This window comes from Python bivittatus, unplaced genomic scaffold (genome assembly GCF_059951505.1).
Source record: "Python bivittatus isolate LINGU-HERP-01145 unplaced genomic scaffold, Pbiv_v1 ctg000220_np1212, whole genome shotgun sequence".
Taxonomy (NCBI): Eukaryota; Metazoa; Chordata; class Lepidosauria; order Squamata; family Pythonidae; genus Python; species Python bivittatus.
Window position 1 is genome coordinate 20069446 of NW_028277048.1, and position 22163 is coordinate 20091608.

Here is a 22163-nt window from a genome sequence, read left to right on the forward strand (position 1 = left end):
GCTTCAAACAGGTGCTTCACTGAAGGTGCATTCTTCAAGGGCCTCTTTGAGGCTTCGCGTAAGCCTAACATCATGGCATCGTGTGCCTAATGAGAAGCCAGAGTTAGTTCTGGCTTCCTCGTGTTGGTAGACAAGATGCAGTATATTCTTGTGCTGCTATGATGTATGACTGCACATGGAATTCATATTCTACTTGCAAACCAATTAGACTTCACCTGTGCTATGACTGTACTGTGTGCCTGAAACAGCAATTGCTCTTCTGACCTGAAGCTTTTAACTCCTCGCCCTGTTGACAAATGGAAATATATACCCTCCCTTCTCTTTCCATATCTTGTTCCCCTTTACCCTTTATCCTGTCCCTCATCTTCCTATGTATCTGAAGCAGAACATAAGCCTAGATTTTCACAAATTCCGCAGAGGGATTTAGTAATTCAGTCAGTCACTGAGTTATTCAAAAGTGCTTTTCTTTCCAATAGTTTGTGGCTCTGAAAGGGGAGGCTTTCCCCCCCTTCAGAGCATGTAAGACATGATTCTAAATTTAATTATAATTCTTCTGCTTCATTTCTGTTATCCATTATTATTGTGGACAACATTAGTAAACTATAAATTTGTGTACGTGTGTGTGATCATTTGTGTGGTACCTGTGTAGTAAAGGCATATCTGTGTAGCCATCCCCAATAAAATCTCTGGCTCCTACATCTAAATTCTGAGGTCCAATAACTGTTGTCATATCTCTCTGTGTGTTGATATGTTAGGAGGTATTTTTCAACAGGATGCTGGTATGGAATGCAGCAGAGATCCATCACATCTATTCTTCTTCAGAGTAAAAGTGCCCAGCAGCTTAAGTAAATAAATGTGTGTGTTTGTGTGTGTGTGTGTGAGAGAGAGAGAGAGAGAGAGATTTTTGCTTTGCAAATGGATGACTCCAATCAATGGCTTCTGGTCTTTTTTACTTCATCCCCTCTTTGTTGCTATGCTCAGAGTAATGGGATTCAGAAGATGATCAGTCGTATCTGAAATATGATGAGAGAACTGTTGGTGACCCCTGTGCTCCTGTCCTCCATTTGACAGGAACCCACAGCAATTTCCTTTCTGAGGCTTATATCCATAACACATCATTAATACTTCCTGCAAGCGGGTCTGAAATATTGATGCTAATTGCTCTTCTAGTTCGCCTAGCAGCACATTAAGCAGGTAGAACTAACAAGCCACTTAAAAAAAATGAAACAGGGCTAATGGACAGCCAGCCTAGAGATGGGCCTTATGGCCCTGAATCCTCTTGGTGGGTTTTAAGGAAATCGTTTAGATTAAGTTTAGATTGGTCCTGGGTGTGCTTGGGATGATGGGCAGTGTTATCCAAGGCATGAGAGGGATAGGGTATAGGTTACAAATGGGGAATGGTAGCTTTCCGGATGGCACCAGATGCCAACTCCCATCATCCCCAACTAGCCTGGATCATTATCAGGGATGCTGGGACTAGGAGTCCAGCCACAGGACCACAGGGTCTGCTCTTCTGCTGTAAGCGGTAAAGGAGGCCCTGCTTTAATGTAACCCTTCCGACTGTCTTTTCTTGCAGGGGGAGCTGCTAAGCCCCTGTCGCTGTGATGGTTCCGTCCGCTGCACCCACCAGCCTTGTCTGATTCGCTGGATCAGTGAGAGGGGCTCCTGGAGCTGTGAGCTGTGCTATTTCAAGTACCAGGTCTTAGCCATTAGCACAAAGAATCCATTGCAGGTAAGCCCTGCCTGGAGGCTAAACTTTAGGAACAGGCCAGTAGTTGGAGGGGGAGGTAGGGGGATCAAGAGCAGGGGATGGAAGGCAAAGTGCCTCTGGCCCGTGTGCCTTACACACTCATCCTCTCTCTCTCTCTGTCTCTCTCTCTCTCTCACACACACACACACAGGGTTACCATCACATCCAGCTATTACTCCACCTGTTCCCCTCTGAGATTTGGGGCAAGATGAAAAGGTTCCCCAGAAATGTCTGTGTTCTTGGATGTACATCTCCCTTCCCTCTTGCCTTTCCCGTTCCCTCGCCCCTGCACTACCCTTAACAGCTCCAAACCCTGCTGGAGACGCTGCCCAGAGGGAGCAGGCTCAGCTTTGGAGCTGTCAAATTTACTCCAAATAGATCAGCAGAGGCAGTCAGGGGAGAACTCCACCAGGAGTCTCTCCCTGGAAGGGATCTTGGCAGATCAAGCAATATCCGCCCGTACCTCTGTGCCCTCCTGTGCACGTGCGAAGACTCTGGCAGACGATGTTTGGGCCGGAGAAGTTTTATACATAACCTTTATTTTTTGTCAGGATATAGCAAAACACTCTCCGTCAATTTTGGGTACTCAGTCTTCTCTCTGCACAGCCTCCCATCTGGTGAATTCCAGCTCTGTGTAAGGGGTGAATGGAGAGGGGAAAACTGTACCAAGTGACAGGCGAAAGTCGCATGTAGTGACTCCGCAGTGACAAAAGAAATGAATTGGTCCTGAGTCATGCACAGGCGGACCATTTGCTTGGCAACGTCAATCCTTGTCCTTAACTCCAGGGACAAGCTGTTCAGAGGGAACCTGCTTCCTCTCTCCCTACCCTGCTCTTTTCTTGTGGAAGGGACTGTAAGAGTTTTTTTTGTAAAAAAAGACTGTGCAAAGAATATAGGAGTTGAGCAGCAGGCTCCAGCACTGAAAGCTGACTAGCAGAGATGAAGCAACAACCTACGTTGCAAATATGTATGTATTGATTTATTTAGGCAATTTGTGTGGCTGCCCAACTCACCACAGCGACTCTGAGCAACTAACAGCATATAAGAACATGAAAAAATAAACATCGACAACAATATGTGCAACCCCCGATCCATAATACTTAAACCTAATTGTGTAACACCCACAACAACAAAAACCACAACTTCTCATGGGCACAGACTAACCTCCCAAATGATCAAACGATCCAAATACACCCTTTGGGATGGATAAGAGCAAAGCTTGTGACTTCCTTATCAACTGTATGCACACGTATGCTCTCACTTTTGTGCAAAGAAATACCACTCTCCCATTCCAGAATTAATGCGTTTTAAGTTTGCAAGGGGTTCAGTGTGATGGGGAGGGATACAGAATTGGCGACCCTCAAGATGTGGCTGAATGCCTTTGCCGCCCCAGTGATGAATGCTGGGAATGGTGCTTCAGCAATCTCCAGAGGGACACAGCTTCTCCCACCGTACTACAAAGAGAAGAAACACAAAGAGAGCTTGCAATTAGAATGGGAAAGAAAGCGGCATTAGGCTGACTCTGCTAATCCCAAAGGTGACTTGCATGGCCTTTATGGTGAATGGGCCTCTTCAGATTTGGACTCTCTCCATCCTCCAGGGTAGGGGTGCCCATCAGCCCCACAAGAGTACCAGCCAGGATTAACCCTGTTGGCTTGCTTTCTCCTTACAGTGGCAGGCAATTTCCCTGACCGTGATTGAAAAGGTGCAAATTGCAGCCATCATCCTGGGTTCCCTCTTCCTCATTGCCAGCATCTCCTGGCTGATATGGTCGTCCCTCAGCCCCTCAGCCAAGTGGCAGCGGCAGGACCTGCTCTTCCAGATCTGCTACGGGATGTACGGTTTCATGGACATTGTCTGCATAGGTGAGAGCTTCCTTTTCCCCAGCTGTCTCCCGTTGCTTGGAGAGTGACCGGAGAAGGTTTCTGCTTCCAGTGGCACAGAGGATGCCACAGGCAGACCGATGCCATTTCTCATGTTCTCTGATTCTTCTGTGAAACTCAAAGGAAAGGAATACTAGGGTGGATTTTAGCAGATTTGTACTGTAGTCGTTAAAGAAGTTCAGGTTTCCTGGACTGTCTCCTAGGAATTATCTTAAGCGTATAGAGACATGTCGGATGCAATTAGGACGGGCAGCGTGTGCAGAGTGAGGAAGTACTCCCTGGCAGACGTGTTTTTATTGCAGTCTGCTTGAGTTTGAGATTGCAACAGTTTGCTGCCATGCATTATCATGTTTTTGTTTTTGTCCTCTCGTTTGCATTTTTAAGTAACTTGGAAGGTTTAGAGTTCTTTGCCTGTTTGCAGTTTATGCAAACTTGCCATACTCTGAACTCAGCATCTTGAAAATCACTTTACAGTGTTCTGTTCCTCCTCCAGACAGTGCCAAGCTGGTTCTGGTTCTGATTCAGAGGGTTAACTTCTACAACCTCTCTAGTTCATCTTCAGAACAAATACGTATATATCTATATCCCAGTCACAAGCCCTAAATGGATGGATAATTATATCTGGATAATTCTAGAAGAGACAGGGACTGAACCAATGAACTGATTTTCATCGGGTAGTTCCAAGGTCCTCTCCCCTTCTTAAAAATAAACCCAAACATACCAGTGTGCATTATTTTCATAATTTGGATGCAACACAGAATCTAGCTGCATGTTTTTCATACAGAATTTTCAGAGCGCCTAAACTCAGTCCTAAAATTCCAGTTCCAGCAAAGGCAGGATGTACACTGTGATTCTTTGTGAGCATTTGCGGCCTGAAATAAGGGATTTAAAACATAGGGCTTCCTCACGGTGTCCAAAGCCACTGCCTTTTATTTTAGGACTTATGCATAATTTGTGAGGTTGCTTTTACTTTTTCTAGGATCAAGGTCAGCTTTGCTTAGAATAAAAAGTGGCTTTTAGTTTCCCAAATTTCCGACTTCCAGAGAAAGCTGGAGGAACTTGGGTGCTTAAAAGAAAGAAACACAAAGACACTCAATTTTTTAAAAATATAGAAAAATTATCCAGCTAGGTGGCAGCACCTAACCAATCTTAGCAGATCTCAAAAAACTGAGTGGGGTTGGACCTCGTTAGGGCTTGGATAGGAGACCACCAGGAAATCTCTGAGGTATAGTCTAAATTGTAAAATTAAAAACAAAAATACTGAAAGAAGGCAATGGCAAACTGCTTCCATATTGTTGCCAGAGAAACTACATGGACACATCTATGAATTCCCCAGAGTTGAGCTCGAGTTGGAGATCTTATCTTTTATAGGAACATTTAAGAAGTGCATCTAACAGTCATTAAAGGAGCCCAGCATTGTTCAAGCTTCTGGGTCGGCCTGAAAAAAAAAAAAAAAAGATGCTGTTACTTTAAGGAACCCAGAGGACTCTTAAAACAGTGGCATATTTTATTTTTTAAGACTCCTAAAGCAGTGGCATATTTTACTATTTTCTACCCTTTAAAAGAGCCAAATCTTCTGCAAAAGATTTGGCTCTTTTAAAGGGGAGCAGAGGGGAGCTGTGCTTGTGAGAGGCCAGAAGCAGTTTTCCTTGTGACGCGTGCACACTCCTAATATTAACTGCATGATGCTACATCATGCAACTTAGTCATAGACTTAGAATTTGCAAAATATTTCTGTTGAGGCCTTCAGAGCTGAACACATGGCCCATCGCTGGAGAAAGGAGAAACCGTCTGTCATCTAGGCTGGCATGTCATTGTTTAGTTTACAAATCACCCCACCCTTCTCTGCTGCCCACTCTCATCCATGGCACAACCTTCTGGTTCCATCTTCCCCCTCACTTCTGCTTTACCCTTATGTGCCAAATAGTCCATCGTGACAGGCATAAGTGAGCCAATCATCTCCCTTGAAATCCGTGGCAGATAGAAATGCTACAATTCCCATTCTAGTACTTTCAAGCAGGCAACATGCGTAGTGTTGTGGTGGGGGAACGAGGCTTGACTATTTCAAGACCACATGGGCAGGATGACCAGATCCGGGTTGTAAGAATCCAGACCACTGTTGGATGGCAGCAAAAAGTTACACAAAACTCTCTTGGACACCATGTAATGATCAGCTAGAGTTTGGCCACCCCGATCTGGTAGCCTATATAGGCTGCGGAGGAATTGTGGATCACGGTTCCTGGAATGGTCATGTGACTTTACAGTTTGGTCACGTGGTTGTTCCTGAAAGTGATAGAGAAGATGCTTTTCTTCGAGTGCCTGGTGCTTCAGCATGTTCACTGGTCTTCTTAAATATGAAACAAAGCTATAACAGAATTCCCTGTCAACTCTTAATTTTAATAATATTAATAATAATATTAATATTATTAATCATAATAATAATAATAATTTCAGCCCTTCTGCAGTGTTTATTTTCCTTTTGAAGCAAACAAGCATTGGTGTGCAAAAGTTTCAGATTTACTTTCAGAGAAATGCATGATAGATTCTTTTTTACCCCTACTAAAGATGATGGCAGCAAAACTATTTGGATATAATAAAAGAGAAGAGAAAATACAGTACTTCCAATTTTTGAGGACAGGGAAAATGCTGGATTCTTGCTTCGTCTCTTCGTCCTTCTCTAGCACACGGTTGAGTAGCAGAAAATAAAACGGTAGGGGGTTGGGGAACTCAGACGATGGGAAAGTTGGTTCTGGGCGGAGGAGGGTTTGGCATGTCCATGTATTAATGCATGCACCTTTTTTGCTGTCTCTGGAGAGCAACATTACTTTTATTCCACAGATGAAGTGGGTATGAATGAAACTGCTGCCATCATGTCCTATTTGGGTCTCTCAACACAAAGAAATAAATGCGGTGCATTCAAGTTTTTTTAAAAAAAATTATTGATGAGTCTTGCCACATTATTATTAGTGGTAATGTTACAGTAAACCCTCAGTTTCACAACCTGACAGGGCTGAAGGGGCATCCATTAAAGCAAAATGTCCATTAAATCCAAATAAGAATTTAGACAAGAGTACTTTTTGTAATTTGTGGATTTTAAGCCTGTGTAAAATGGCCATTTGATGCATGCAAGAAAGTGTGGGTATGAAATTTGGTGTTTTGCATCCAAAATCTTCTAAACCAAAGCCTGTTAAATTGAAGGCCTACCTTATCATCGTTATTGACATTGGCAGTAATTCAGTCAGACTCCTTTAATTATTTAAATTATTGTTTAATTAAATAATATTTGTAATTAATAATGCATACCTTTAAGAGACATTGATTTCTATACAAAGAATAACCCCCCCCCGATATTTACACAGAAATGAGTGACTTTTAAAAGTATTTATTATTGATTACAAATATTGTTTAATTGCATTAATTGGCTGCTTTAAGAATTGTATTAACTTTAAGGAGTAGGTTCCTTAAAAGAGTGGCATCTTTTCTTCAGGCGTGTCCAACAGCTGAAAAAAGTTGAGCTGCTTTAATGAATGACAAAATGGCGCTTCCCTTTTCTGAAGTCTGCGTTATTTTTGAAGCCTACACAGTCCTCATAATTTGCTCTCAGGGCACCCTGTGCTATAGGAGCTGCTGGGTTTCTCAGCAGATGACTGGATGTTTTACCCTTAGCGCTGCACACCCTCGGTTGGAGAGAAACCTTTTTTACATTGGAAGCCGGTGACATTCACTAAAGAGACCAAGCCAGGTTTATGGCACTGACGGATGAGCTCTGGCGAGATGGGCAGGATAACAGGCAGGCCCTCGTGGGAAGGAGCCAGGCGCTGTCCCTGGAAAATGAATGAAAACCTTTTCCGTTTCCCATCGATTCGACTGGGACCTGTCTTGCATGACAATGACCCACCTTGGGGGGTTTGGTGCTGCAATGATTGCCACTGGGTGTTATCCCTTTGCTACTTACTTATAACTGATCGGTATACTAGGAGTTTGAACATGAACAGACCGAGAGGGAAGATTTGTATTTCTTTCCGAAAAGGCATTTTTTAAAAAAATTTAAAAATACAGGCACCTGTGAACACGCAAACGCAGATATATACACAAAGTCGATTTCCCTTGTTGAAATACACTACATCTCCATAAAAACCCTATTCTAACATCTCGTCTAGAGATTGGACCTTGGGAAAATTCTGATTAAACATTTTGATTATTCCATTTATTTATATAAAGAGAGCAGAGTGAATCTTTTGTTGCATTCCTAAGGACAGTATTCAGAAGGAAACATGCATAGTTTAATGAGTCTTTAATTACAGATAGTTCAGCAAATGTACACTTCTCATCAATATTTAAACTTGAAGAATTAATTTTATACCAATTCCCTATGCGTGTAAAATAGATATTTGTAACTGAAAATTGTAAATGTTCATTATTTTTCCATAATTTATGCTAATAACCATGGATAGGTGAGTCCATCTAAGGCTTAGTGGCAGTTCTTCTAAAGCAGAGGTTTTGTAACAAAACGGTTATCTCTTTCCCGTCTTTAGCACTAGTAACAAGTAGAGTTATTGTATTATGTCAGTGCTTATATCAGAAGTTTTTATGTTCTTCCTATTTCTATATTAAGGACTACATGTGGCTTACACAATTTTTTAAAATCCACAATTATTTATTACATATTTTGCAGGCTTTATATGCTGCCCCAATCATAACATTTTATTATACATTTTTAAACAATATACAAAATTTAAAAACCCTAAATACAAAATAATACAAAAACAACGGACAAAACTAAAAAGAATGTAACTAGTGATAAATAATAAACAAAACAGAGAAAAGGAAAAATTATAAACCTTCTAAGCATATCACCTATACATTAAATATTAAACAATATATTAGATTTCAAGTTTAAAAGAGAATAAGATTCTCTTATTGTAAAATATCATGAAATCTGTGCCAAAGGGAAATATATTATGTCATTGTTTGATTAGCAGAAAAAAAAGTATTTTCAAAAATGGATAGATTACCCTTAATGTCTGGAAGAATAATAATAAAATAATAAAAATAATATTTTTCCAATTTCTCAAAATAATTGTCTTAGCAATTCCCCATGTCCAGTGTAGCCAAAGTTGCTCAAAAACAGTCATATTCCACATTTGTGGAACATAATCCAACATAACATTAAGATCTTTAACATTAAAAGATTTCCCCATAAATTGACTCACAGATATTAAAATATTGTTCAACAAAGATGCCAAGTCAAAGGACCATACAGTATAAGTCAGTGACCTCTTCCATAAAATTAAATATTCATGAGCCTCAATGTCAACAATCCAATCTACAACCCAACAGGGCTCAAACATCTCCGGCTATTCTCAATCCCAGCAGTGAAAGGCCCTTTTTACTATATATTGACCCAAGTAATTGCCAAGGCCTTAATGGAAATCAATCAGAAGTTTCCAATGAGATCCACAAAGGACGATAATCTACTAAATTTCCATTCCACGTGAATATGGTTGATATGATAAAAGCCCAATTATATTTTTAAAATCACTAGCATCAAAATATTATCTCAGTTTAGCCAGGGAAATCCTTGGTAGTCTGTTTTGCCATAAAAATGTCCTCAATCATTTGTCTATCTGAAGAAAATACTTGGATGAGTTTTTATGTTCCATTTCTTCCTGTTCTATATTGAGGAGTATGTGTGGTTTAAAAGATTCTTAATATTTTAAGGGTAAGGCTGAGTAAGTAGTAACTTGCTGAAGACTAACTCAACTTTTGTGGCTGAGCGAGAGATTTAAATCTGGCTTGAGAGATATGAAGATTCCCCCCTAAAAAAGATCAGGTGGGGAGAAGGTTAGTATGTGTTTGTTTTCTTGAAAAAAAATGGGAGGAAAGCTTCCTCACCTATTATGAATATTTTCTTTTACAATGATGAATAAAATATATCTTCCACTCTTTTGCTGCCCACAAGTTACATCTAGGACTATGCAACCAGAAGACTTTGTTTGCCCAGGATCATTAAAATTTTATGCTAAAGACATGCAGTCCTTGCAAGATGCTCCAGGGTTGGGGCTGGGGTAGGCGCTACAATTTTCACAAGAGAAAAACAAGAATTCACTATCATTTTTCTCTGGGTGCACACATGTTCAGTGTTGTGGAGGTCAGTGGAATATAGTGGAGCCAGCAGCAGTCCCGCCTCCTCAGGAGAACAGATCTCGGAAGGAACTCTGCTTCCAACCTGTAAAACAACAGAGAAGGTCAAGGAGCTAAAAGAAAACATACTTTTTTACTGAATGTTTGGAATACTGAATTCATCAAGCCAAATTGTATTGTAGCTACAGTAATATATTTTTAGATGAGAAGCCAAGTTAGTCTGTTGCAACAACAACGAAGCACTTGCAGCACTTCAGTGGTCTATTATCCAGATACAGGTAGTTCTTGTTTAGCGCCCACAATTTAGACTGGCAACTCGATCATTAAGTGAAGTAGTCACTAAGTGAAACATCACAATTTTACAATCTTACTTCAGCTTTCCTTTGCTTTATAGATCTGTGAAGGTCATAAATGCAAGGATTGGTCACAATGTTACTTTTTTATCACTGTTATAACTTCCAATGTTGATGTCACTAAACAAGGATTCCCTGTAGTTCATTAAGTGGATTGTAATTCATAAAAGCTCATGTGATCATAAATGTGTTAGTCTTTAAGGAAGTAAAATTAAGTGTTCCAGGTGACTTGCACAGACACATTCATACAGTTTTTCTGGATGTTACAGAAGTAGTTTGCAATTGCCTTCTTCTGAATTTTTTTTTTTCAACTTTCCAATCCAGCCTATGGTCTTTAAGGTGCCACACAGTTCTTTGTATTATATTTTCCTAGCCTATGTTAATAGTAATAGAATTCTTATTTATTAGTGGTTTTGTGGCAAAATTGATCACTGCAGACACTTTTAAATTAATGGATCCTTATATTCTTATACTGGTGATGCCAAAGATTAGGATTTTAGGAGCACACCAAATTATGCATAATGTAATTTATATTCAAAAAGCAACAAGGAGATTTTAAATCTATAAAGAATATTGAAGAAAAATACTTCATTTTTTCCAGATTTCTGTATTATTTTTCTTGGCTTCAGAATGTATGAAAATCTTTAGATCTCCCATATCCTGAAATAGAGCTTTGTTCCTCTGTGAAAATTGAATGTACACAAGTGAGTAGCAGAAGATAAATGATCAGAGAGAGATGGGTGTTTTGTGGCAGAGTGATGAATTTGGGAATAGTTAGAGGTGGAAGCAGAAAGAAGGGCTACCCACGTGCATTCAGCACATCAGCCTGTCATCCCTGAGCTTTATTTCATTTATTCATTCATCTAATTAGGTAGTGCCAAAATGTGCCCAGCACTTTACAGGAAGGGGGGAAAAAAACAGGGCAAGTTCCTGTTCTGGAGAGCTTCCAATCTGAAGTTCAGTAGAGAAAATGGAGAGATGGCAACTGAAAAAAAAAGAACATGCACTCACACTTTGCTCAGTTCAGCTGGAAATAGAGCAAGGGAATAAGGGGAAAGGATAGCTTACCATATACTGTGAACTCAGCCAGTTTTGGCTTATTCATCACCCCATGGTTAAGCCAACCACAGCTTTGTACAGTATGTGAATCTAGTTAGTCTGAGAGATGACCGACAGGAGCTAAGAAGAAGGGCTGAAATATTTAGAGAAATGATCTATCCTGCATGGCAACTGACTGAATATGCAAGATGGGGGAGCTTGATTGATTGATTGGTTATTGCATTTCTACCCTGTTTTTCCTCAAGGACTTCAAGGCACTGCACATCTTTCATTTAATCCTTACAATAATACTGTGGGATGGACTGGCCTGAGAAGAAATGATATAGCCAAAGCCACCCACTGCCTGGTTCTAGCCCAACATTTTAAGCTAAAATGAAACGGTGGGACTTTGGTGAATCTAATTTCCAAGCCTGTAACTATTTTTTTCTGCTGGTCGCCGAGTCTTTTGTGAATCAGGCAATGCTCTGTGCTCTAAGCATATTGCTGCAAGCCAGCCTTTTTTCCCCTTTGTCCACACAAGGATCACACCTGTCCCTCATCTCTTTCCACAGGTCTGATCACTCATGAAGGCTCCTCGGTGTATCGAATATTCAAGCGCTGGCAGGCAGTGAACCAGCAGTGGAAGGTGCTGAATTATGACAAAGCCAAGGACCTGGGGGAACCCATTGGCGGGAGCACAAAGCCAGGGGGGCGGAATTCACGGACGAATCCCTCCTCAGGGAGTGAGAGGACCTCCCAGCGGGGCCAGCGGGTTAGGACTATTTTGAACCATCACTGTGGTTATACAATTCTGCACATTCTCAGCCACCTGCGGCCTAATGAACATCGTGGGGGCTCCGGTTCCAGCCGTGAAGTTGTCATGAGGGTGACGACCGTATAATAGCAGCCTAGGGAGCTTTTGTCAAGAGGGAGAGGCTCTGCAGATCCGATGGAAGGAAGACACCGATGCCCTCGCTTCCACACACAGGCTCCATTCTGAGCCCCTACGGGGTTGGCCACACGCTGAATACTGTCCGACGAAGGAGGCACCTGGTTCTGTGGCATTGCTACAGACCCCGCCCGGCCCTTCCTTGTAAGGGAGGAGTGCCTCAATTTGGTTTCCTCTTCCTGATCTCCCATCAATGTGAATTATTTTCCTTTCCATCCAGGCCTGTGATGAAAGGAGAGACCCCCCTCCCCACCTCGGCCCAGCCCTCCTGACGCCACCTCCCTGGCTTCTCTTGTTATGACTAAACTCTTTGGAAGTTGGGTGGGCTTTTATTTATTTTATTTTATTTATTTAAAAAGAGCCCTTGCTGGGTCCCTTTCTGGACAAGTCTTGGCGCCAATCGATCCAGAAATTTGGAAACATTTTTTACCTCATCTTTCAAAGGAAATCCTGCCAGAAGAACCACGCCTTTCCACCCTCATCCTGTTGCTCTCTTTCTCTCTGACCAGGAGATGCCAACCAGAGAGGTTCTGAACTTTGACCATCCCCTCCCAAAAAATAAATTTAAAAAATGGTGCAATAAACATGTTTCTTAAAGCAAAATGGCATCTTGCAATAAGATTGCTGCACATTTCATCTTTAATTTACTGCATGAAGATCTGTTTTTCCTCTTCTCCTTTCCCTCCCTTTCCTTTCTCTCCAATTATGGAAGGATAAAGGATTGTTTATATACAAATAGGTGTCTTCCATTTGCATTGTGCACTTTTCTTTTTAAAGTTCTATTCCAGAGAGGTGGACATGTATGTGATAGGTCGTGGCGGGAGGGGGGAAGTATGCACTTGGGGGAGTCACCCAGGGAGTTGGGTGGGAGCTTCTCTGTACGGCCCTAGGGCCTGTTCTGAGAAGAAGGAGCTTAAGTCTCTATCATCTAGGCCTAAATTACTTTGAACTGAATGGGATTTATTTCTGAGTGGACATTTATAGGATTGCTCCATACAACCTATTCATGTAACAATTACAGTAATTGTTTCTTTCATATAAGAATTTGACCTCAACTGTAGCCCGATCCTATGCTTGTTGACTTGGAAATAAGTGTTATTTGAAGTTCAGTGGCAATTTACTGCAATGAATAGGCAGAGGACATTAAGTGTCACTGGTATCTCTTTCTTGTCTTAGCTGAATATGTTACAATTGAGTTTTTCTAAATTTGAAAAGATATGTTGTGACATTTTGAGACTTTCAAGCATATAGTTGGGGTTTCTTTTCCCCAAATTCTTCCCCAAAAGGACGTTTCTGTTCTTTGGGTTTATTTGTGAATGTGGGATTCGCTCCTGAACCTGACCATTGAGAAATCTTTAATTTGATTTTTAAAGAAGACTTTCTTAGTCCTATGGTTATGGACATAATATCTGTTGCCTTAATATGGATGCTCAAAGCAAGGGTCTTTAATTGCCCTTTTAGGCAAGCGGGCAGGATCTGGTTTGTCAAGAGACACTCCCCAAATGCATTGTCTTTGAAAACTGTATTTTCAAATTCTTAATAGAGTACTTATACATTTCAACTTCTGAAACTAAATATATGATGTAAGAAATATTGGAAGAGAAATGAGAGCAAATTATATACTTGAATTTTAGGCAAGAGAAGTATGAGAGAATACTGCAATTGTAAGCAGAAAGTGCATCATGTAAAAATTACAGAGAAGCTATAGTAATGTTTATAGAAACCTCAAGATATTTGTTGATATATAGACAAGATATAGATAATCAACCCAAACCAATCCACTTCAGGTTGAAGGTCTCTTTGTTAAAGGTTATGAAGCGTGATCTTTAATCTATGACCTGGCCCAGTTTGGGCCGGGAGATAGATATTTTTCAACTTTCTTGTCCAGGGCTGAGAAAGAGTGGCCCCGAATCACCCAGCTGGCTCCCCTGCCTAAGGAAGGACTAGAACCTGGGTCTCCCTACTGCTAACCCAGCATGTTAACTACTACACTCTATTGGACAGGTATGGATGATGTCGATATAAATATAAACTAACTCAATTTAACTTTTAGTAGAGTTTTCAACTATCATTTAAATAGCTATGCCAGACAAATGTCTGCCAAGCAAAATGAACAACAATTTGAAATTTTAATTTTCAGTTTCACCTAAGTATATAGCAGTTCAATTAGTTAATACAATCGCTTATAAGTGTCTGTATGGCAGTGTAGTCTGTCAGTGAGAAGAAAAGGAAGTTTTACAGCGATGAAAACCACAGCAGGGAAAATGAGCAAAATAAACTGTGAGCTGGAAATTAAGACAGTCACAGCATAGCCACCAGTACAGATCTCTGCAGAGCGGAAATGAGTGGCTATTATTGTGACTACTATTTTTTCTTCCTAAGAATGTAACGTACCATCTAAATTGGATGATGCTCCTATTGGGCCAACCTAGAGGTTGCAGTGTGGGTAGCCATCCTAATGCTTGGCCATCCTATGCTTATTAATCAACTTTTTCACAAAGTCAGTCTTTGCAAGATCATCTGGAATTGCATTCCGCTGTTCAGCAACAAATGCAAATGCCTGTTCATAGAAGAGCTGAGTCTATATAGCCTCAGGCAGGAGTTTCCAGAGAGTGGATGCTTTACAAAAATGTACAGCAAGCTTCACATTCAACACTGATATCTAGCAACACCAATTTTAAATATTACAAGGATTTCTGAAAAGTGTTCCCTTGGGCTCAGGCCTCAGTGGGGTTAATATGAATGCCTGTCCTGGAAACCCCTCTAACCATTCTGTGCCAATCCAAATCTGGGGGTGAAAGCTGCTATGTTATTGGCATGTCATGATGCCTTAACACAGCATCATCCGGGGATAGAAGCACTACCTCCGCTGGACCACCAGATATGATCATGGCAACGTGGAAGGTGGATGGTGGAAGACTCCCAAGAGTCTTCTCAAACCTACCTTTGTGTTTCTACTCCATCCAAAGACCCTATTCTTCACTATTCTTGATAAAGGATAACAAAGTTTACCTGGCTGGCTATGATTGTCCAATCATATCTTGGTCCTCATCCCTTTTCTGTCAACGGTATTCAGTGAGTAAAACACTCACTGTATTAAGCTGCTAGTCCAGAGCCATAAAGAAGCAGCAGTACTCCCACCTTTCCTCCAGGCAGCTTCAATAGCGCCTCTCTTTTTCCATTTTTCCCACTCTCTCAGGTTGGAGGTTGACTTAAACATGGCTCTCCCCAGTTCTAATTCAACACCACAGTCATCCCCACCCCCACTGCCTGTCTAACAGTGCCACACTCAGCCACGCTGCTGCCCTAACGAAATCTCTGAGCGAGCTGCTCATCTAGCTGGATGATGCGTCTCATAATGTGGATCTGGAAAGAGGGAGCAGGTTGATGAGGCAGGATTACAGCTGTGACTTTATTGCAGGGCCTTCTTGCTGCCAGGATTATATCCCTGCTAAAGGGTCCCTGGGATAGGTGAGGTACCCTTATTCCTCATTTACCGTAATTGACAAACTCCCTTTGAAGCTGAGCATTCTGGATGCTGCTATTCTTGCACAGTGACTGTCATGGTAGAGGGAGTAGCAGGGGCCGGAGAACTAAAAAAGGAGGTCTCTACGAAGAAGTATCACCCTTGTACAAGAGGGCACCTATGTAGCACAAATGGCTGAGGGATGTGAGGCACCCAGGAGGAGGGGCAGCTTTTACTCAGCTCAAAGCAAATGGTCAGTATTCCCACTAGTGACCAAACTGACAGCCTGGAAATGCTGAAACAATATTTAAAGGAGAGGAAAGCCTGAGCAGAAGGGGAGGAAAGATCCAACTTGGCGTTTCTCTTCTTTACATACCAGCTACCTGATGTGAGCTTCACTGGTTTTCAATATTTTGAAGGGGGAGAGCAGATAGGACACTGCTTCTGAGAGATGAATGGGAAAGGGCACCACCATTCATACACAGGTAAGAAGATCCTTTTAGTGATGTTTCCAGTAGTTTGGCATAACTCCCTGAATGTGTTTATTACTTTGCCCAGTTCATAACATTCAGCGCAATTATGACTCAGGCAAAATCTTTCACCCATGTTTCCCCAATGCATACAGTTACACGGGTTTCAGAATGGAGAGCTTCTTCAAAGCCCTACATACTGTGGCCTGCACAAAACACCTTTCACACTGCACGTTCTCTGGGCCTTCTTTCTAGATATGTGGAGTCAATGTGGGGAATCAGATTTCCAGGTGACTTTTAGCCCTGCTTAGGGCAGCGGCAGGAAATATGAGCATATGTGCCCACCAAATCCTTTTCTGCAGCCTCTGCTCACAGTTGCTAAAAATCAGGGGCACAGAGACTTGCTTGGATGGGACAGGAAACACAACAAAATTATGGTGTAAGCCTTAAGGCTAGTTATTTTTTCTCCAATAAATACATAAACTCACTCCCCAAATATAGGAAAAAAACAAAGTCAGTCTTGGGTCTACCCAGACATGTGGCAAAGCCTCACCTACTTGGAAACATGATCCCTTCTTAGTTTCAGGCCTCCCCCCCCCCCTCCCAGAATGAAGAATGAATCCCTGTCTTATGCCATGAGGAGTTGGTAGGGCAGATTGAACAAAAGTACAACTTGAAGACAATTGGAGAAGGCCCATACTTACACCTCCATCAATACACATTTCCTAATCATATGAGGTCAAAGATAACTGTTTGAAAACCCACAAGTCCCAACCCTGCAGACACTCACAGTAAAGCATAACTATACCAAAGGGGATTAGAAAACAAGCTGCCAAGGGAAATGTGCCCATCCCTAATGTATATGCCACAGGATTTGGAAAGTGGCTGCCGCTGAAAACCCAGTTAGAAGTGAATGGGGACAGCAGATAGTCATGGCGCATACACGCGTCTGTGTGTGTGTATGCGTGCACAATGTCCTCTAGAGGTAGCCATGATAACTGAGGATAATGGGAGTTAATATTCAACATATCCAGAGAGCCAAGATTTGGTGAACAAGAATCTCTAAATATGGAAGTTTTTAAAACATCTGGGTTTTTCTACCTCACCTTAAACCATTAAGTATGAACTGTACAGATATGAGCAGTAAGCTAGAAATATGTATGAGCAAGGAACTGTGTGAATTTGACAGGAGAAAAACAGGTTACAAATTTAATAATGAATAAAGCTACATTTATGCAGTAACCTAGGAATTGGCAACGTGTCTTAGCTCTCTCCAAAATGTCAACTGCAGCTTCCACCAAATTAGAACTTTGTATTAAAAAGAATTTAAAAGTTGAAAACGGGTAAAATGTTGAGACTACCAAATTCTGTGACATTTTGGCAATTGTGGAGCACAAAAATCTTATGAAATCTCACTTGAGTGCCAAAATCTCATGTGGCCCCATGAGATTTTGTCATTCCTGCACAAAATCTTCTGAGAACTAGTTTTGAGACTATCAAAACTTTGCAAAATTGGTGAAACCTCAAAAGTTCAGCTTGGTTGGTTGGTTGGTTGGTTGGCTGGCTGGTTGGTTGGTTGGTTAGTGTTGCTTCTTGTAGACTGGAACTTGGAGTCTGAGAAGCTGTGGCAGCCATGGATCATAGCCTCAAAGATCTATGAAAGCACATTAGGAGTCCCTGTTGCAATGAAATTTAACAGCCTCTAACATAAAGGTTGATAGCAAAGAAGCCTACTGACGCAGCAGAAAGGAGAGGTCACACAGCCATTGAACCATAAGTTCCTTTGTCCAATTGCTTTAAATATTCTGCAGACAAACAGCTGACAAGCAAATGAAGGTGCTCTAAAGCATATTTTGGCCATTATTCCCCCTGTTCATGTGAACTTGGCAACTTCCCTCATTCCTGTCTTCTCTCTCTCTCTCTCTCTCTCTCTCTCTTTTTTCCCCCAACTTTGGTTTATAATTCGCAGCATGTAACTGTGTTTGCAAGTTGACAACATATGTCATAATGAAATAGTTCCTGGCTATACAGTACCTTAGCATGTAGAATATCCTAGACAGAGAAAATTCCCGGGAAACATTTGGATAAGCAAGAGGCAAGGGCTGAATGGTTGACTGAACTGGTTCAATCTGGCAAGCCTAAATTCTTGTTTTTGTATTAGTCTCATACATCATGGGACGATGGCATTTTGCATGGCTTTTCATATTTAAGGCCAGAATGTTGGTTTATTTCTCCCATTGCCCCCTGCCTCAAACATGAATTTTTATTTATATTATTGTAAATCCTTTAAAAAGATAAAGAGCAAATCTTTAAAAAGATAAAAAAGTAAAGCTTCCCAGAGTCACTTGGATTGAGAGGGGCAGCTATAGAAATTGAATAAATAAATAAAAAAACAGACAAATTAAACTCAGGCTTTAAAAATTGTATACATAAAAATATAGGAAATTGCTTTGAGATATTCAAAGCTTTTTTTTTTTTTTTGGTAAAAATGTCTTTGTACAGTGTTGTCCAAACTTGGCCACTTTAAGATGAGTGGACTTCAACTCCCAGAATTCTGGGGAATTCTGGGAGTTGAAGTCCACTCATCTTAAAGTGGCCAAGTTTGGACAACACTGTCTTTGTACATTACTTACCGTAAAGGGTAAAACTCTGTCCGTGGTGCTGAAACTCCAGCCAACGTTATAGGAGAAAAGAAGTTGCCGAACGCCTGAGCAAAATTCAAATATTTCTCCATGAATGATTATCTCACTGGGTATGATAATTGAGTGGAGAGATGCATCCTTAACTGTTCAGATTATAATACTAGTGTTTTAAATGCTGGTATTGTGTGGGGTTTCCTAGGTGCCTACTGTGATTAGCTGTATTCAGATAAGAGCCTCCCTGCAGTTGATCCTGGAATTTCACTGTTGGAGAAGCCAGGAGTTCTTTGAATCTATTCACCTCAAGCTTTTTAGCATGCCTAGGAATCCTGAACACATGAAGTATGAGTTGCAATGAACAGAGGGATATCTACCTGAATGGTGGGATGTATTGAATGAAGCATGTGCAAAAGAGTGCAACCTAGCTCAGTAAATGGGTTGTGAATTCCTGCTTTATTTGAAGCATTTCACCTTTGTAAATCCTCTGGTTTGCTGTTTGGAACTTTACATGGATGGGAGTCTTGCTGGTTTCTGGAGGCTCTGAATCAGGTCCTGGATACCTTAAAATTGCACATGCCCCTTCCAGTCGGAGGCATAAACTATACAGTGGATTGAATGAGGCAAGTCCTGTGCTGACTGCTGGGCAGTCCTTGGGTTCCTTGCAATCCTAAGTGTGCTTGCTTGAAAGTTAACTCTATAGGACTTGCTTCATAGGAAGTATAAATCTAACAGATAAACTCTGCAAAATGCAGCTTATTTTTTCTGTGCTCCTCTCCCCAATATATCCTGTTAATACCTGAAAACACTAGATGAGTAAACTTGGTGAGGAAATCTGCATTTCTTGCTTTAAATGGGTCATGTTATTGCCCTTGACATGCCACTTCCCCACATCATGAGGAAAATTATGCAATGCCCAGCAACAATACCGAAAGGCCCCGTTCGTGTGTACATATACACAGATGTGCACATTTCACAATTCTCCCCTCCCAACTGCATTGTTTCCACATCTGTTCCCTGGCCATGTGACTAAACTTAGCACATGTTCTGATGCGTGTGTCTTAAGGCATCTTTTAATGCTGGCAGTAGCATATCTTGGCAAATTTGCTCTGTGACTCATTCTTATATCAGTTTCTTAAAAGGGGAATGACTTCATTTAATTAATACCCATACACAAACAAATCAAGATGTTACAATGATTTATTTGGAATTCATTTACACAAATTCTAATGGGAAATAGAATGCTCTCAAGTGAGTATCACCTGCTGGTGTTTACAATGAGAAGCCGTCATTCGCTTACAGAAAGGCTAAAGAGGTTGGCATTAAAGCACTACTCCTGCAGTGTAGACTGGCACCTGCTAAAGATCCTGACAGTAAAATAAGATGAAGAAAATAGCGTTCATCAGTTCTGGCAGGAATGTAACAGTAGGGAAATATCAGGTTGGGTGGCTATACTTGAGAAAGTTCTGTTGCTGATAAAAAGCAAGAAGAGTCATGGTGGTGGAGCTGATTGCGTCCTTCATTCAAGACAACACCACCACCACCCATTGGTTCAAAAGAGAGACTGACTTTCTCAATATCTACATACATGGAGAAAAGAGTGTGCAAAGAGACATAGGCTACCGTTCATGCTATTTGCTGTGAAAGGATGTCTAAGGATCCAGATGAAAAGAAACCTTTCCATTGGTCTGTGTCCACATTTTGAATATGCATGGAGGTTGCAGTGAGGTTGAGTAGATTCAAGTGGAATGAAGCGCTTCTTTTTAGAGTCAACTGAAGTTGCCAAGACTAACTTTAAAAATAAATAGAAGTGTCCCCCCCACCCCACCTAAGGATGCATTTTCCATAAAATTTTCAACTCTTGTTAGGGTGATAATTGTTTCTCCTTCAGACATTCTACTGAACAGGAATGTGAGCTGCAGCAGCAACCATAAACATAGGCGAAAGTAGTTGTGTGGGCAAGAATCTCTTTCTAGGAATGGGCAGTCTGTAACTCTGTGCGAAAGCTTTAGGCAGGTGTGAAAAAATGCCGTAAAGTAAGAATGCTTTCAAAAATATATATTGTACTTGTTTATGTTTATCAATTTACAAAATGCAAAGGGAGCAAACAGAAGAAAAACCCAAATCAGATCAATATTTGGGGTGACCACCCTTTGCCTTGACAGCATCAATTCTTCTAGCTACGCTTGCACACAGTTTTTGAAGGAACTCAGCAGGTAGGTTGTTCCAAACATCTTGGAGAACTAACCACAGATCTCCTGTGGATGTAGCCTGCCTCAAATCCTTCTGTGTCTTCATGTAATCCCAGACAGACTCCATGATGTTGAGATCAGGGCTCTGTGGGGGCCAAACCATCACTTCCAGGACTCCTTGTTCTTCTTGACGCTGAAGATAGTTCTTCATGACATTGGCTGTATGTTTGGGGTCTTTGTCCTGCTGCAGAATAAATTTGGGGCCAATCACATGCCTCCCTGGTGGTATGGCATGATGGATAATATCTGCTTGTATTTCTCAGCATTGAGGACACCATTGATCCTGACCAAATCTCCAACTCCATTTGCAGAAATGCAGCCCCAAACATGCAAGGAACCTCCACCATGTTTCACTGTTGCCTGCAGACACTCATTCTTGTACCATCCTCCAGCCCTTCGGCAAACAAACTGCCTCCTGCTACAGCCAAATATTTCAAATTTTGACTCATCAGTCCAGAGCACCTGCTGCCATTTTTCTGCACCCCAGTTCCTATGTTTTCATGCACAGTTGAGTCGCTTAGCCTTGTTTCCACGCTGGAGGTGTGACTTTTTGGCCTCAATTCTTCCATGAACACCACTTCTGGCCAGACTTCTCCAGGCAGTAGATGGGTGTACCTGGGTCCCACTGGTTTCCACCAGTTCTGTGCTGATGGCACTGCTGGACACCTTCTGATGTCGAATGGAAGTAAGCATGATGTGTCTTCCATCTGCTGCATTAAGTTTCCTTGGCTGACCACTGTGTCTACGGTCCTCAGCGTTGCCCATTTCTTTGTGCTTCTTCAAAAGAGCTTGAACAGCACATCTTGAAACCCCAGCCTGCTTTGAAATTTTTGCCTGGGAGAGACCTTGCTGATGCAGTCTAACTACCTTGTGTCTTGTTGCTGTGCTCGGTCTTGCCATGGTGTATGACCTGTGACATTAAACTGTCTTCCACAACCTCACCTTAGTAGCAGTTTGGCTGTTCCTCACCCAGTTTTAAGCCTCCTACACAGCTGTTTCTGTTTCAGTTAATGACTGTGTTTCAACTTACATATGAAATTGATGATCATTAGCATCTGCTTGGTATAATTGGTTAATCATACACCTGACTCTAATCTTACAAGATCCCTGACTTTGTGCAAGTGTACAAAGTGTGCAAGTGTAAGAATTGATGCTGTTTTGAAGCCAAAGGGTAGTCACACCAAATATTGATTTGATTTGGGTTTTTCTTCTGTTTGCTCAC

The 22163-nt window shown here is 41.4% G+C and overlaps 1 protein-coding gene across 1 annotated transcript in view; it reads left to right on the forward strand.

Annotated features, from left to right (window-relative positions):
• The window catches only part of MARCHF9 (membrane associated ring-CH-type finger 9), a 33396-nt gene extending 20694 nt beyond the window's left edge, over positions 1-12702 (forward strand). Inside the window, exons 2-4 of the mRNA XM_007432649.2 lie at positions 1577-1732; positions 3423-3615; positions 11741-12702. Coding sequence (XP_007432711.2) covers positions 1577-1732; positions 3423-3615; positions 11741-12069 — 678 coding nt within the window. The 3' untranslated portion in view covers positions 12070-12702. The remainder of the gene's footprint in view (positions 1-1576; positions 1733-3422; positions 3616-11740) is intronic.
• Positions 12703-22163: the final 9461 nt, after the last annotated feature.